General features: G+C 38.4%; 1 protein-coding gene across 2 annotated transcripts in view; it reads left to right on the top strand.

Annotated features, from left to right (window-relative positions):
* The window catches only part of LOC127657659 (protocadherin-7-like), a 154,043-nt gene extending 138,521 nt beyond the window's left edge, over positions 1-15,522 (top strand). For both annotated transcript variants that reach the window (XM_052146522.1, XM_052146516.1), the window contains exon 3: positions 12,578-15,522. In XM_052146522.1, the coding sequence (XP_052002482.1) occupies positions 12,578-13,002 (425 nt within the window). In that variant the 3' untranslated portion in view covers positions 13,003-15,522. The remainder of the gene's footprint in view (positions 1-12,577) is intronic.
* Positions 15,523-17,416: the final 1,894 nt, after the last annotated feature.

Raw genomic sequence — 17,416 nt, 5'->3', positions numbered from 1 at the left:
GTTAAACAACTTAATTTAATGAAAAACGATATAAAACCAAAAGTTAGGAAAGTATGAATAATGCTTATAAAAACAAAAATGAGTGATTTGTAAATTACATTCACCCTTTTGCTATATTGAAATAACTATAACTACACATTTATGATGTTTTACCTTGTGAATTAAAACAATTTAAAATCATGTACAGTTATTTCAAATTAGAGGATTGCAACAGGCTCCAAAAAATTGATACAGGGACAAATAACAATTTGACGAGTTAAAATAACAAGGCAATGTGAAACAGGAGATGTTAAACTGTTGAGGTAATCGTGTCATAGTATATAAGGATCCTCCGAAAACATCCTAGTCCTTCAAGAGCAAGGATTGTTTGAGATTTCTCAGTTTCCCAAAAGATGCTTCAGAAAATAATCCAGCACTTTGAAAATAATGTTCCCCAAAGACAAATTGGAAGGATTTGGGGCATTTTACCCTCTACGGTGCACAATATAGTTAAAAGATTCAAAGAAACTGGTCAATTACTCGATGCGTAAAGGGCAAGAAGAAAACCACTTCTAAATGGCGTGATCTCCGATCCCTCAGACGTCACTGTCTTAAAAAAAACATAATTAATCTGTAGTGGAAATCATGAACATGGGCTTGGGATTACTTTAGTAACCCTTTGTTAGTCAACACCACTTGCCGCTGCATCCAATGATTCAAGTTAAGACTTAAGACTACTGTGCAAAGCAGAAGCCCTACATCAACACTGTCCAGAAGAGCTGCTGACTTCTCTGGGCTCATTCTCATCTGCAAATTAGGACAGTGGAACTGTGTTTTTTGGTCCAATTAGTCCACATTTCAAATAGTTTTTGAAAAACATAGCTGTCATGTTCTCTGGGCCAAAGAGGAAAAAGGACCATTCAAGCTGTTATCAGCGTCAGGTCCAAAAGCTGTCTGTATTTGCATCTGTGAAGGCACCATTAATGCAGACAGATATGTACAAATTTTGGAGCAGCATATATTGCCATCCAGCACTGTCTTTTCCAGGGATGTCCCTGAATTTTCCAGCAGGACACCTTCACACCACATACTGGCTAGTTTACAAGTGCACGGCTGTGTAAGCAGAAAGTGTGGGTACTAGATTGGCCTGCCTGCAGTCCAGACCTGTCTCCATTTGAGAATGCGTGGTGCATTATGAAGTGCACAATACAGAAATGAAGATCTCGTACAAGTGTACAGCTAAAGACCTGCATACTGGATGAATGGGGGGAAATTAAATTTTTTAAACTTTACAAAAATGTAGTCTTCATTGCCTAAATGCTTATTAAGTGTTAGAAGAAATGGTGATGTTTCACAGTGGTAAACACTTGACTGTCCCAACTTTTTTGGAGTGTGTTGCAATCATCTGATTTGAAATTACTCTACATTCACAAGGTAAAATATAATATAATGTTTAGCTGTAGTGCTTTCAATTAGCAAAGGGTGAATATAATTTACAAATCACTCCTTTTTGTTTTTATTAGCATTATTCATTCTGTCCCAACTTGTAATATTTTTTTGACAGAATACACAATATATGAGCGTTATTTCAACAGAATTTATTTGGGTAAAACAAACAGTCACACAACCTATTTTTTGAGTGTGTCATACGGTATAGCTCAGGAGACTTATCTCATTATTTTCCTACATTCCCTTAGAAGAATTGAAAGCAGGCACAAATGAGACAATTGTTGACCTACCAAAAAAAGTGTATAGAGATTTAAAATGAACGTGGATAGCATAAATCATATTATGCAGTCTTAGAAGAATTTGAAGACAAAATTTTGAGTTCATACGGAAATCTCTGACATTTGACCTTTTTCTTTTTACCTTGTCACATCGAATCACATTGTGCCATTGTTGAGATCTCTTCTGAAACTCTAGAAAAGATTTACTTTTTACATTTCCATGTATTCATCTAGCAAACATTACTGAAATCCAAGACAATTCTGATGATAAAAGAAGCAGGAGACTTCAAGGGATAGTTCATCCAAAATTGTAAATCCTCATCATTTACACATTCTCATACCATCCCAGATGTGTGTGATATTATTTCTTCTGCTGAACACAAATTAAGATTTTTAGAAGACTATCTCAGCTCTGTAGGTCCATACAATACAAGTGAATGGGTGTCAAAACTTTGAAGCTCCAAAAGCACATAAAGACAGCATACAATTAGTCCATAAGACTCCAGTGGTTAAATCAATGTCTTAAGAAGCAATATAATAGGTTTGGGTGAGAAACAGATCAATATTTAAGTTATTTTTACTTCCAATATTCACTTTTACTTTAACATTCTTCTTCTTTTGTTTTTGTCGATGTACATTCTACAAGCATATCGCCACCTACTGGGCAAGGAGGAGAATTTATTGCAAAAAAAAACAAAAAAACACAAACAATCTAATACTGATCTGTTTCTCACCCACACACAGGGGCAAATGAGATGGTAGGGAGAATGTTAGCCTGAGTCTCCATTCACTTTCATTGCATCCATACAATGAACTGTAGACTGTAAGAGATGTCATGAGGGTGAGCGCATGATGACAGATTTGTCATTTTTGGGTGAATTAACCTATTTAGTATACATCTCAATTTGATCTCAGTGTTGTCTAGGATAATAAATGCCACAATACAGATACTAGAGGGTTCATGTATGATTTTACGTATGTGAATGCATAATTGGGAGGTGAGCTGGAGGTTGTGGGCCACGTCTGATGTAGAGAGAGAGAGAGAGAGAGAGAGCGAGAGAGTAATAAATACACACATCGCTCTCTGCCATACCTCATTGTTTCATATCTGACATGGTTCTTCTCCTGCTGTTGTGTTATTGTACACTATGTTGCCCTGGCTCAATGATGCAGCACCACTGAAAGCATATGCAACCCAGCGCTGAGGTTACTGAAGCAAACCAGGTCAACATCGGCTGCAGCTCTCCTGAAGCTCTACCGGCTCATTCTCAGCATCACGGTAGCTCAGCTAAAGCATTCGTGAGCTGTGTTACTCCGGCTAATGCTATTAGAGGGCATTATGCTGTCAGTTTGCTGGGAATTTCCCTGGAAAAGCGTTTAAAAGTTTTTTCTAACTAGATTATTCCTTTTTTCCCCTTCATTAAGTATGGAGCTAGGTTATAACATGGTGGTTCTGTTAAAGTAGAGTGTGCTGTGTATTAAGATCGGAATTTGTGTTTTACATACACAGTATGATTGTGTGTGTGTGTGTGTGTGTGTGTGTCTGTGTGTGGCGTGATGATAGATGTGATGACTGTACTCTGGGTGTCCATGCTGTGCTAAGAAATAGAGAAAAAGACAGAGAGAACATTATATCAGCAGCCTAATGAGTCTACAAGGACAGTCCAGCATTACTGAATCAAATGGATAGCTCTAAGTGGCAAGAAAAGGTCTGTTTTTCTGCTCCCTTAATAGAATATACAAGCCTTTTCAGTGGTGTTCAGTGCTGAAAATGAACAGCCATCTCGTGTGCTGACTCCTTCCAATGAAGAAAATATGAAACACGTGAAGTGTCTGAGGACAAGGGCAAGTCAAGACAAGACATTTTGTTGACTTTTGATTTATTGTATTGTATTTTTTCCATTTTTCACAGGGTAGCTCAACTTAACTGTAAGAATTTAGAATTCATGGTTAAAAAATGTGGCGCTCAAACTCACGCGCTGGTTCGGGCATGCGATTTATGAAACTGTTGTCACACTTTGCTTGTAAGCATCAAGGAATAAATTCTGACTGGATAAACTTTTAGTTTTCCTCTATTTGATTGTAGATTAATTAAGAGTGACAATTATTAAAAATACTTAGGCAAAAAGGGAATTAAAGAGAATGAAAGGATGAGAAATATTTATATTATTTGGCATGTTACGCCAGCAGAGAATGCTTTACTGGCCCTGAGAATTCGCCACAGCCCCTTACCCAAAGCTTAAACCTAAACATGATTTTAAAAGGAAAATATCTTTGGTGTAGGCCTATTATGGAGGAAAGAAATCTTTGGGGTTTGGAACGAGACAATGTAAGCGTTTTTCAGGTTATTAACATGTGTCGGCCATTTTTATTGCATATATACAGTATACATATATATATTTATATATGTTAAACAAAATTTGTTTCCTTTCTTAAAAAAGTTTTGGATAGGATGCTAGCAATAATTTGATGCCTTTTTTGTATTGATGAGTAATGATGTTTGTTGATTGGTTGTTGATACATTTATGTAAGGGCCAAGTCAATCGATATCTTATAATAATTTATAATACCAAAAACACAAGACAGACATGGGACGATAATGCCATGGTCCTGTCAGACAAAAACATAGACTAACAGAGTGACTGGACCATGATATGTTGAGCGTATATACAGTATCTCACAAAAGTGAGTACACCCCTCACATTTTTTTAAATATTTGATTATATCTTTTCATGTGACAACACTGAAGAAATGACACTTTGCTACAATGTAAAGTAGTGAGTGTACAGCTTGTATAACAGTGTAAATTTGCTGTCCCCTCAAAATAACTCAACACACAGCCATTAATGTCTAAACCACTGGCAACAAAAGTGAGTACCCTCTAAGTGAAAATGTCTAAATTGGGCACAAAGTGTCAATATTTTGTGTGACCACCATTATTTTCCAGCACTGCTTTAACCCTCTTGGGCATGGAGTTCACCAGAGCTTCACAGGTTGCCACTGGAGTCCTCTTCCACTCCTCCATGACGACATCACAGAGCTGGTGGATGTTAGAGACCTTGTGCTCCCCCACCTTCCATTTGAGGTTGCCCCACAGATGTTCAATAGGGTTTAGGTCTGGAGACATGCTTGGCCAGTCAATCACCTTCACCCTCAGCTTCTTTAGCAAGGCAGTAGTCATCTTGGAGGTGTGTTTGGGGTCGCTATCATGCTGGAATACTGCCCTGCAGCCCAGTCTCCAAAGGGAGAGGATCATGCTCTGCTTCAGTATGTCACAGTACATGTTGGCATTCATGGTTCCCTCAATAAACTGTAGCTCCCCAGTGCCGGCAGCACTCATGCAGCCCCAGACCATGACACTCCCACCACCATGCAAGACACACTTGTCTTTGTACTCCTCACCTGGTTTCTCCACACATGCTTGACACCATCTGAACCAAATAAGTTTATCTTGGTCTCATCAGACCACAGGACATTGTTCCAGTAACCCATGTCCTTAGTCTGCTTCTCTTCAGCAAACTGTTTGTGGGCTTTCTTGTGCATCACCTTTAGAAGAGGCTTCCTTCTGGGACGACAGCCATGCAGACCAATTCGATGCAGTGTGCGGTGTATGGTCTGAGCACTAACAGGCTTACCCCCCACCCCTTCAACCTCTGCAGCAATGCTGGCAGCACTCATACATCTATTTCCCAAAGACAACCTCTGGATATGACGCTGAGCACGTGCACTCAACTTCTTTGGTCGACCATGGCAAGGCCTGTTCTGAGTGGAACCTGTCCTGTTAAACCACTCTATGGTCTTGGCCACCGTGCTGCAGCTCAGTGTCAGGGTCTTGGCAATCTTTTTATAGCCTAGGCCATCTTTATGTAGAGCAACAATTCTTTTTTTCAGATCCTCAGAGAGTTCTTTGCCATGAGGTTCCATGTTGAACTTCCAGTATGAGGGAGTGTGAGTGAGTGTGAGCGATGACACCAAATTTAACACACCTGCTCCCCATTCACACCTGAGACCTTGTAACACTAAGGATTCACATGACACCGGGGAGGGAAAATGGCTAATTGGGCAATTTGGACATAATCACTTAGGGGTGTACTCACTTTTGTTACCAGCAGTTTAGACATAAATGGCTGTGTGTTGAGTTATTTTGAGGGGACCACAAATTTACAATGTTATACAAGCTGTACACTCACTAGTGGACTGTACATTTACTTGACACTGGAAACTTGTCATGTTCTGCCAATTTAGGACACGCTATTATGTGTTTGTGCTTGAATGCATGTGCTAGATGCTCTTCTGTAAATGCTGAATGGATATTCTTCTGGATTCTGCACACTGACTTTCCAGACTGTCCTCTCTGCTCATCTCTTACAGACACACACACAGACTGGACGGTGGGGTCAGCAGTGCTCTCTGCCAGTTATATTTTGGCAGGGTCTCCCATCTGGAAATCAGAGACCAAAAGACCAGCCTGTAGTTGAGCTGACCTATGATGGACAGGGCTTAACTTGCAGGCGATAAAAACAGAGACGCAGAAGGCAGAAAATATAGAAGAAGGCCTAATGCTTTCACGCTAACATAAGCATTCACACACACTGGAAAATCAAGGCATTAAGCTTTAAACAGCAGGACAACATACACACAAAACCAAACACATAGATTACAAAATTCTCATATCTCTGTCAATTAGCTGAGACACTGGCTCACTTATAGCTCTCCAGAACCCTGCCACCAGCCTCACAACAGAAGAGCTCCAACTGTGCCAGAGAATCCACTTTTATCCACATGTAATTAACTCATAGAATAACTCTGAGAGCCATATCTTCCATTCCCCTCCCCTCCTGCCATTCTACTGACCTCTCGTCCATCGGTGAAGAGTGGCTGTTTCTTTTGAGTTATTCAAAAGGTCTGGTGGTGGCATTATATTCTGAGCCCCCGTCGGCAGAAAAGCCCACTATACGGAGTGACAGTTTGCATGCCATAGAGCTGCTTGCATTTCCAGCCTCTCTGTAGCCCAGCGTTGCTCACTCTGCCCTTGGGTAAGAGGCCAGAGTATGGCTCCTTTTGTTTGGGCTCCAAAGCCTTGATTTTGAGGCTCAAAACAGACTTTTAAAAGTGGCTTTGGGCAAATTTAAAAGAAGGGGGTTTTGGGAGACTGTGAAAGGAAGAAATACTCTTTTGGGTTTCTAAGCCCATTTGAAGTTTGCTCACTGTTGTGAATGTTTTGATTCTCATGTTTTCAGTGCTTGGATACATTTCTCTCTGTACGTCCTTTCAAAGATTACCAAAGATGATATCTTTGTTTTATCCATAGGCATTGAAACATGACTGAAGTGTTTATTTGCCTTATTTGATCAGCAGATTTCAGTATGGTTTATTCATACTGAATATGTTTATAAGATGTTCATTTAAATGAAACCAGGTGGACGTAAAGCCAATCTACCAGTGATAGAATTAATCTCGATGCAGTGCTGACCTGTGACTGTCCTGTCTAAATGCTTTGAATTATTGATGCTTCACAGTGTGTCTTTAAATGAGACCTCAAATGGTCTTCATCTTACCTCTATAATGAGCCGGAAGAGAGAGACATAGATTGTGCAAATCACAATTACATGCTGTTACATTGCATTAACTGTAGCCTAAAATCACTGTGTTCTGTTCCATTTGCAATGAGATTATTGGACAAAACTATTCTTAGAAGAGACTCAAAAATAGGAGACTGAACAAGAAAATGACAGAATTTAGACTAGGCTTCAGCTGGGAGAGAATAAAAGCGAGGACCAAGAACATCAAACAGAAATCTATGCATAATATTCCAAGTTTTACTCGAAAAAAGACACAAAATTATCTAATTTACAAAAAAATACATCCGTCTTAGCACTTCAAGGCCAATTTTCAAGCACATTTTTCATGCTCAGGCTAAACCATAACCAATTTTGCATTGTATGCATTCAATGACCGTTATTGTGAATTTAACTGTATAATAATGGTGGTTTGTCCCAGAGTTACAGTTTAGTGCTGAAATACTCAAACAGAAGAATTGCCTCAAGCAACAGGATGTATGGCCGCTGTGTCTGAGGAGCACTAATGAACTACTGCTTTCACGCATGCCGTTCCTTTGGTTGTTTTTCACTGGAGGAAACAGTTGCTGAAGAGAGTGCAGTAAGCGATAGATGATAGGCCAGCGCATGGCCTTGAGGGACCTGAGCAATGTGAAAGCCAGACAGTGGAGTTGCGAAACTGTGGAAACGTGGTTGAGGTCTGAAAGACTGATTGCCGTGATATGTTCATCAACTGAATAGTAACAATTTAATTGGCTTGACTTAGAGCTCTGTGTGGGCAGAAAACAAGACTGTTGGCTAAACTGTTGGAAAGAAGCTAGATGTTTAATCTCTTTAATGTTTGAGGGACAGTATGAGCGCCTACACATTAGAGGGCTCTGCCAGAATGTCTGACGAATAAAAATGCATAAAGATGAGTTTTGAGTAGGGCTGGAAATATTTCAGATTTTCTCCATTTGTATGAATCTCCATTTGAATGAATTTTGAGTAAATCACTCACAAATGTGACCAAAGTTTATGCTGTGACTAAAAATGTATGTGATTAGCCACTGACTGATAAATGTGAATGAAGAAGTTCAGCATTGATATACTTTCATTGTGTTTTGAGAGTAAGTTTGGTTTGACTCGTTCCGTGTAATGTATGCCCAAAGATGAGATCCAAGCTATCAATTTATCATTGGATTTTTTCCCTCTTAATGTCCTTTATGTACTTTACTCTCAATTGTTGATCAAAAACAACAAACAAATAAGCATTACAGGTTATTCACACATAGTATGATGAGGTAAAAAAGCTCACGTTAATGCACGCTCCACCGAAACACTTATGTGACGCTTGATGAACTGCCAGTATTCTTAAAGAGGCAGTACTATTTCAGTAAGTGTTCTACAAATCAATGTAAATACTTGTACATAGTACAAATTATACATGTGTAACATGCCTCCTTGTTAGCACACCTGACGCTAACTGGAAATTAAAATGCTGGATACGCCAGTTCGAGTCCCGTATGGAGCAGGAAGAATAGGAGTGTCACAATGGTTCCATGACTCGGATGGGAGTGAGGTTTAGGGGGGTGAGTGTAACAGTGGCCAGCTGATAGATAGCTGAAGATAGATGTAAGCAAATTCCATATGTAAGCAAAATGAACATTACAACTGAAAGAGTAATCGAGTCAAGAGCTTGTGATTCAGAATCGAATCAAATCGGGAAATCTGTATCAATTCCAAGCTCTTTCGTGTTTTAGTATAGTACATTTACATTTTACATTTGGCAGACGCTTTTATCCAAAGCGACTTACAGTGCACTTATTACAGGGACAATCCCCCTGGAGCAACCAGGAGTTAAGTGCCTTGCTCAAGGACACAATTGTGGTGGTTGTGGGGATCGAACCAGTGAACTTCTGATTAACAGTTAGTTGCTTTAGCCCACTACGCCACCACCAACAGTTATGTGCTTTAGCCCACTACGCCACCACCAACAGTTATGTGCTTTAGCCCACTACACCACCACCAACAGTTATGTGCTTTAGCCCACTACGTCACCACCAATATTTAAGTGCTTTAGCCCATTAAGGTTAGTAAGCAATTTTGTCACACTAAAATCATGTTAACACTTCTAATGTTTACATCTTGTGGCTATCTGAGATGGTGTGTATTTTAGCTGTTATGGACAGCTATAAACTTTTAGTTTTAGTAGCCAGAGGGGAACTTGCTCACCAAGCTAAGTCTGGTTTTTACTAAGGACATGTTTCTCCATTAACTAACATCTTATGGAATATTCCTGTTGAAATTTCCTCAAATGGTCATTGAGGTACAGAAAGTCAAAGAAGGGAGTTTTTGTGTGATCATTTTCCATTGCAATTCCATTACTGCTAATTACACATTTTTGAAGAAATGAGACTCTGATCTTGAAGCTTTCTTGACATTAGTGTATGTGAATAACTTGTTACGCTTCTTAATTCCTCTTTGAACACATTAACTGTCATATACGATTTATCTAGCCATTTTGTAATCCCTGTCTGAAGCATTACCATTACGCTGGCATATCGACTTCCTGCAGATCTGAGCCTACAAACTCATCTTTGTTATTAGTGCTATTGAGGGAACGTTGCTTGACTGAGCGCTCATTGGTGCATGACGGAGCTTTGTGTGGCAAACATACTTCCACACCTCTCCCTAGACACTGGGCAGCAATCCAGCCTTACCTTCTTATATAAGCACACAGGAAATAGTATTGAACTCTCCATGTGGTCAGCATCCCAAGTGTCTCTGTCAGACCCAACTAACCCTTCCTTGCCCACAATAGAACCACACCGCAAATATGTCACTAAACCTAACCGTAGCTCTGCAGGCATATTTGCCTGGCCTTGAGGTCAGGAGGACATGTTTGGGGTTTAGTTGAGGGCAATGAATGGTAGAAATTGGACAAGGATGTCAAATTGGTATGTGGTGACTAGCCTAAGGATGCCACATGGTTTTGAGAGACAGGCTTCTTGTGTGTAAATTTAAGCCTGTTATGTGTTCAATGACGTGTGTGAAATGCTGTAAGCATGCACTGAAGAACACCATTCATAGTACTATTTATTTTTGCCGCATTGGCTTTCTTAAACCAGGGCTTGCGATTTTAAAGGCTAAACAATGAGGATAGCTTTAAATAGTTTTGAATAGACTTTTGTTGCATTTTAAGAAATAGAAAGACATGTTTCTATCTATTGTACAGATAAGTCCGAAACACTTTACAGTTAGGTTGTATTTGTTTACATTAGTTAACGCAATAGATAACATGAACTAGCAATGAGCGATACTTTTAAAGCATTTAATAATCTTGTTTAAAGGGATAGTTCACCCAAAAATGAAAATGATCTCATCATTTACTCACCCTCATGCCATGCCAGATGTGTATGACTTTTTTCTTATGCTGAACACAAACAAATATTTTTAGAAGAATATCTCAGCAAGTCCATACAATTTTGATTCACCAAAAGCACATAGAGGTAGCATAAAAGTAATCCATAAGACTCCAGTGGTTTAATTAATGTCTTCTGAAGCAAAAATAAACACCCTCATCCATCATATCACTTCTTGTTATTTGTGTTCAGAAGAAGAAAGAAAGTCATACACATCTTGAATGGCATGAGGGTGAGTAAATGAAGAGAATTTTCATTTGTGGGTGAACTATTCCTTTATTGTTAATTTCTAACACTAATATATGCTTACATTAAAGTTGTATATGGTGACATTAGTTAAAGCATTATAAACTAACATGAACAATTAACACAAATATTTTTTTTTATAAATTAAGATTAATAAAGTTTGTAAAAGTAGTCCTCATTGTACTGTAAGTTTATGTTAACTAATATTAATGAATATAACTTTATTGTGAAGTACCATTTTCCACTCTCTCAGACAGTCTGTATTGATCTGTCAATGAATATCTTGGTTGTATAGTGCACCACAGAACACGTTTTTTTTTTTTTTTGCAAACATGCCATGTGGTTTTAATCAATTGATTCTCATATAACTGCAACACATTGTGCTTATTTGTCTGATACACTTTTATATATTTATAAAATATCATTTCACTGTGAAGAAACCAACAGTGATTCTACCCTATTCTTTCTTTGCAGGAGAAAAAGAACATTAAAAGTAAGCCATGGTTAAAATAAATTTTGCTCTTCGACCAAAGGAAGCATGCTTTCCTTTAGATCTGCACTCACCTTCTCTTGCTTGTGCCATACCTCACATTTGGTCATTAACCGACCATTTCTAACACTGCAGCTTTTGTGCTTTGGCATCAAGGATTAGGATTTTTAGCATTTAGTGAGTGAACATTAATGTTTGTGTGCACTTCAGCTTAGTGAACTCCTTTATACTTCACACGGTTTGTGCATAGACATTTAGCATTTCTGATATGGATATATGTTTGCTCTTCAAGTGTTTAAAAGTGTAAACAGAATGAAATTATGTTTTAGATGAAATTCTGAAAATAAAAGATTGGCGAATGCTTGTGGTTTTGCAGCTTTGAATATAAAATGATCTAAATTCCCAGCTTGGGAAAATAAGCAATGACTCAGTTATAGTTACTGTACATGCGTTTTATGATGTAAGGAGTGCTTACCAAAAATAATGCTACTTCACAGCAATTCCTGGAATATGTAGGTATTTAAGTACACTGTAGATGTTTTGCAGGCCAAGAAAGGTGAAAACACCTTTTTTTTTTCTTTACAACTTTCCTAAAACTTTAATGGTAGGCATCACAGCTTTTGCAAAGTCAACTTTTAGTTGAAACATAAAAACACACAACCCTATGCACACTTGAACACAATGCTTGCATAAAAATACAACATCTAAACACACACAGCCATTAGAGATGGATTCAGGCAATTAGTTTAGGAGTCAGAAGTCATAGTAGAATTGCCCCACGTTTTCAAAGCATGGTGTTCTTTTAAGAGCTCACATTATTTCTTTTTTTATGTTTTAGCTTTGAGTGTTGTTGTTTGTGTACTGTATGTATCCATTTTTGTGTGATGTGGTATGTGTTAGCCATGAAGTTAGTGCGATTAAAAAAATAGCAAGCAAAAACCCAATACTTGTTTTGCTGTATGCATGCAACACAAGCCCGTTATGAATATTTATAGGGCATCGACTGATACCCGCAATTTTAAAGCCAATTTCATGAGACACATACCACAATAAATATTTTGTGTAAGATTTCTTTTATTATTATTTAGATGTTTTCGTTCTCCAATTGTTTAAAGCTGAGCAATTTTTTTTAATATTCTACCTCTTCTCTCTTCTTTCCCTTTGTTTATCCAGATTCTCGGCCCCTGCCTGACGTAGCTATGACGGGTAAATGCACGCGGGAGTGTGACGAATACGGCCACTCGGATGCCTGCTGGATGCCTGTGCGCAACTCGCCTGAACGCAGACCCAAGGCCACCCCTCCCAAACTCTCCACCTTCATGACCTCCCCTGGGGGCAGCGTCACCGAACAGCCAGGTAGCCAGGAGACGCTCGCCGTTGCCAATTGCGACCCCTCGCACCTGCTGGGCGACCGTAACCGTAATCTCCTTAACAAGAAGATTGCCTCCTCCTCCTCATCCTATGACACGTTTAGTTCAGCTGGATTTTCCGCCAGTGAGGAAATGTCTCGCCCCACCGAGGAGATCCCGCTCGCACCCACGGGCGAATATAAGCCGACACAATGTGGAACTCTCACCAGGCGAGAGGTTTACCTGTAAACAACACACAGCGAATAACAAGGGACAACAACAGTGACTCAGCATGGTCAGAGATGCTGTTAGCAAATCAAACCCTTATACAAAAGCAACATGGATTTTCCTCTTAAGTGCTCGCACTAAAAAATTTGTGCAGCGCTACCTTAAAAGTTAAATAGCTCTTTAAGTAAATTCGGTGGAATTACATGTTGTAAATGTGTTTGAAAAGGATGAGATGGAGGAGGGGGACGTGGCGGAGGAGGAGAGAGGGGAATGCTGGTGGATCAGTGATCCTTTGCTGCTAGCATATCACACCCTGTAGACTTCCCAAAAGTGTTGCCTGGTTTCCGTAGACCTCTTTATAAACATGCATGCATCATCTAGCCCCTTAAGAGTGTGTGCTTCATAAGAGAGTGTGCCCCTTGTAATGGACCTGGACTATATGTTTTTATAACTATTACATTGAGACTGAACCCGACAAGACTCTGTCTTTTAATCAATTTTTAAATTTTTTGGTGGGAGTGTTTTTATGTGGATCTATTATGTCCATATGCAATCAGTCTGAAGGACTGAACTATCCACTCTGGACAACCAATCACATTAACCAAGAAGAAGAAAAAAAATACAGGCCAATGATGGATGAAATCATCTTATGATGATCAGTGATGGCATAAATAGATGATGTTGGAGAGTTTGTGGTCAGGCATCGGGCCGTTGCATCATACAAGGACACAGTCATTGACTTCAGCCTTTTTACAAGGGTTTGTAGATATTTAAAGTCCAAATGGCGCAAGTGAACAGCATAAGTGCTGTAAACTACAAACTTACAGCGCAAGAAGCAAGTTCACCTGTGTGCCTAGTAACTTCACGTACAAACAAAGTAACACAAGCATACACATATTCAAAAATGCATGCTTTTTTCATGTGGGTGAAGTATTGTACATATATACACTGTACTTTGGACACATGCATAGACATCATAAGCGATCAGTTTCCATCATGCTCTCATTCGTCCTCTCGCACTATACCTCTGGAGACAGAGAGGGGTCCTTTACATCCCCGAGATCCGATATTTGCCTGAATGCTATGGATATGTGTAATTGTGGTTGTTCCGTTCACCTCTGAAAAAGACATCCCTCTATAGATGTGTGAAACTACTCTGATATTGTATTTGGCTGTCTCAGAGAACCCTGGTACACATTTGCAAACACACACATACACTCACAATAGATCCACACATTGTATATACACATTATAATTATCCCATAAAGCCACAGGAACACAATTTGGATTTGCTGCTGGGGTAAATTAGTCTAATAATATTGCCCTGCTGCTGAAGTGCTTGGGCTGGCCCTGTGTAACATTCTCGGAGTATGAATGTTAAATAGAGCAATAAACTCATTCAACATAATCTCATACACTTCAAATGAGTAATCAAGGATGATAACTCGTGTCCCTTGTGTCAACTGTAGCAGTCAGAGTGAACCAAGAACTTGTACAATCACAAAAAAGTTCAGTGACTACAGGCATGACAGGAGCGATTACAATGCAATGCATGTTGCCACTGTATAACCAAAGTATTGGGAACAACTTGACGTGATGTCTCAAATAACAGAAAAAGGAATATACTAAGCTCCTTTTTAGGTTACACCGATCAGCCACAACACTTAAACCACCTAAACCACACTTAAAATGTGTAGGTCCCCCTCGTGCTGCCAAAACAGGGCCAACTCACATCTCAGAATAGCATTATGAGATTATATTCTTACAGGGCAGTTATCTAAATTACCGTAGACTTTGTCAGTTTGAACCAGTCTGGCCATTCTCTGTTGACCTCTCTCATCAACAAAGCATTTCTGTCCACATAACTGCCACTTACTGGATGTTATTTTTGTTACTGGATGTTTTTTTTTTTTTTTTTTGTTACTGGATGTTTTTTTTGGCACCATTCTGTGTAAATTCTAGAGACTGTTGTGTGTGAAAATCCCAGGGGATCAGCAGTTACAGAAATACTCAAACCAGCTTGTCTGGCACCAACAATCATGCCATGCTCTATATCATTGAGATTCCCCATGTGAACTGTAGCTCCTGACCCATATCTGCATTATTTTATGCACTGCTGCCACATTATTGCCTGATTAGATAATAGCATGGATGATTGAAAAAACAAAAACATCCAGTGAGCGGCAGTTCTGTGGATGGAAATGCCTTGTTGATGAGAGCGGTCAAACGAAAAGAATGGCCAGACTGGTTCGTGCTGAAAAAGTCTCCTGTAACTCTGTACAATTGTGTTGAGAAGAATATAATCTCAGAATGCTATACTGAGATGTGGGTGTGCACTGTTTTGATAGCACAAGGGGGACCAACACAATATTAGGCAGGTGGTTTTAATGTTGTGAATGATCAGTGTATATGTTGTTTTAATTAACTTCAGATATGTTTCTGTGCAATGTGGGGGATTGGGTTATGAGATGTTTGTGTGTTTCTTTGTTTGTGTGTGTGTGTGTGTGTGTGTGTGTGTGTGTGTTTTCTTAATAAACCACATGCATGCATAAACATGCATCATGGGCCTATTCCTTACAATGTTTGAATAAAATGTCGAAGAGAAGGAGTGTACTTAAAGAGGCATAATGCTTTTAAAACCTGTGGTAAACTATTCAGATGTAGTTTTTTTATGTTAATGATTCCTTCAGTTGACTGCCTTTTTTTTGCAGCTTCCAAATCTGTAGTCTGTATGTACTACTCTTGTTTAAAAGAAGTGCTCTAATGCTTACAAACTGTATAAATAGATATGTACTTTCTATTGCACGTTTAAAGGGAATCTACACTTATTATGAAGAAAAAAAAGAGAAAAAAAAAAGTGTACAAATATCATACCCTGTGAACATGGAAGTCCATTGCTTGCGTTTGTTGTAAACAGACAATAGACATTGTAGTATGACTATGTATATTGTTTTGACGAGGACGAAAATGAAACATAACCATTAGTGTTCCACTGATTTATTTACCATCACATCATGTTTTTTTTATTTATCTGATTTATTTAATATTTTTTTAATAGCAAATGTACTTTATCCGTTAGTTTTGTTTCATATTGTTTTCACAAATACCCACAGTCAGACATTTCAATTATATAGACATTTCTGATCAAACTCGATTCCAAAACATTTCAACACTGTGTTCTATTTGTTTGTTTGTTTTTAAATATACACCCATAATACTGCCCTCTTCAAAATGCAGTCATATCTTTTTATTTCTTTCCCAGTGCCACTTTGTATATGTAGTGCTTCTGAAAAAAACAAAAAAAACAAACAAAAAAAAAAACTATAGAGTGAATGCAAAATATGCAACTGTGCCTTTTTATACCTTTATTGGTATGACTCGTTGGTTTTAACCAGTATGAAACCAATTATACTGAGATAGAGAAAGAGTACATTATGCTGAAACTACAGTCCTGGCAATTTTACTATGATAGACTTTCAAAGCTTTTATCTTGTGGCTTTTTAAGTAAGCTCAGTCAATCTTTGTCATGTATATTGATGAGTACTAACTGTACATGTCATAGGTGATACCCTGGTATATCCATCCATTTTAAAGTTAGCATGGTCACATGTTCGATCTTGACTTATACAGTGAGGATAACTTGAGTCATGACGGCAACAGTTCGGTTAAGATTATCATGCTGCAGTGGTGGCACAGAAAACAGAAAACACAATGTATGTCCATTAGGGATGAAGCAAATGTGCTTTGGGAAATGTTCTAATATAAGGATGTAGAAGAAAATGAAAGTTCCAAAGGTTTGTCAATGGGACATACATCTCAGAGTAGGCAGTATATATATATATATATATATATATATATATATATATATATAATCTAAAAAGAGTATATGGCAGTTGTTCTGTCTAAAAACTGCCTAGAAACTGAAATAATAGATCTAAACCTTAATTCCTTATCAAAAGAGAGAGCTGACTTAGTTGTCAACGTGCTAAAATCAAGCATAGTCGTTTGCACTCTGAGATGTGTGTTCCTAAAGCTTTCAATTTAGAAGAAATAAGACTTAAGTTGTAGCACTTAGGTCATAGGGCACTTCACTGATAATGAAAAAAAGAAAAAAAGAAATTGTACTTTTAATCATACTCTATTTGTCCTTTGACTTGGATGTTGATGTAGAACTGAGGATTGATTTTAATCATTGTTTTATTAGGAGTCACTATGCACGCAGCTTAACTGAACATGGCAAATGTACTGAGCGCAACCCACCTCTATTTATGATCTATTTTACATATTTTTTGCTTTTGTACAGGTATTTCTGTAAATAAATTGCTTGTCATTTTTGTCTCTGCAGAAATTAAAATATACCATGATACAACAGTTGCTGGAACTCTTTTTTTTTTTTGTGATGTTCTACAGTAAATAAATAACATAAACAAATAAA

Source organism: Xyrauchen texanus, chromosome 2 (assembly GCF_025860055.1).
Source record: "Xyrauchen texanus isolate HMW12.3.18 chromosome 2, RBS_HiC_50CHRs, whole genome shotgun sequence".
In the NCBI taxonomy this organism is placed as follows: domain Eukaryota; kingdom Metazoa; phylum Chordata; class Actinopteri; order Cypriniformes; family Catostomidae; genus Xyrauchen; species Xyrauchen texanus.
This window is presented reverse-complemented; position numbering and strand designations above follow the sequence as displayed.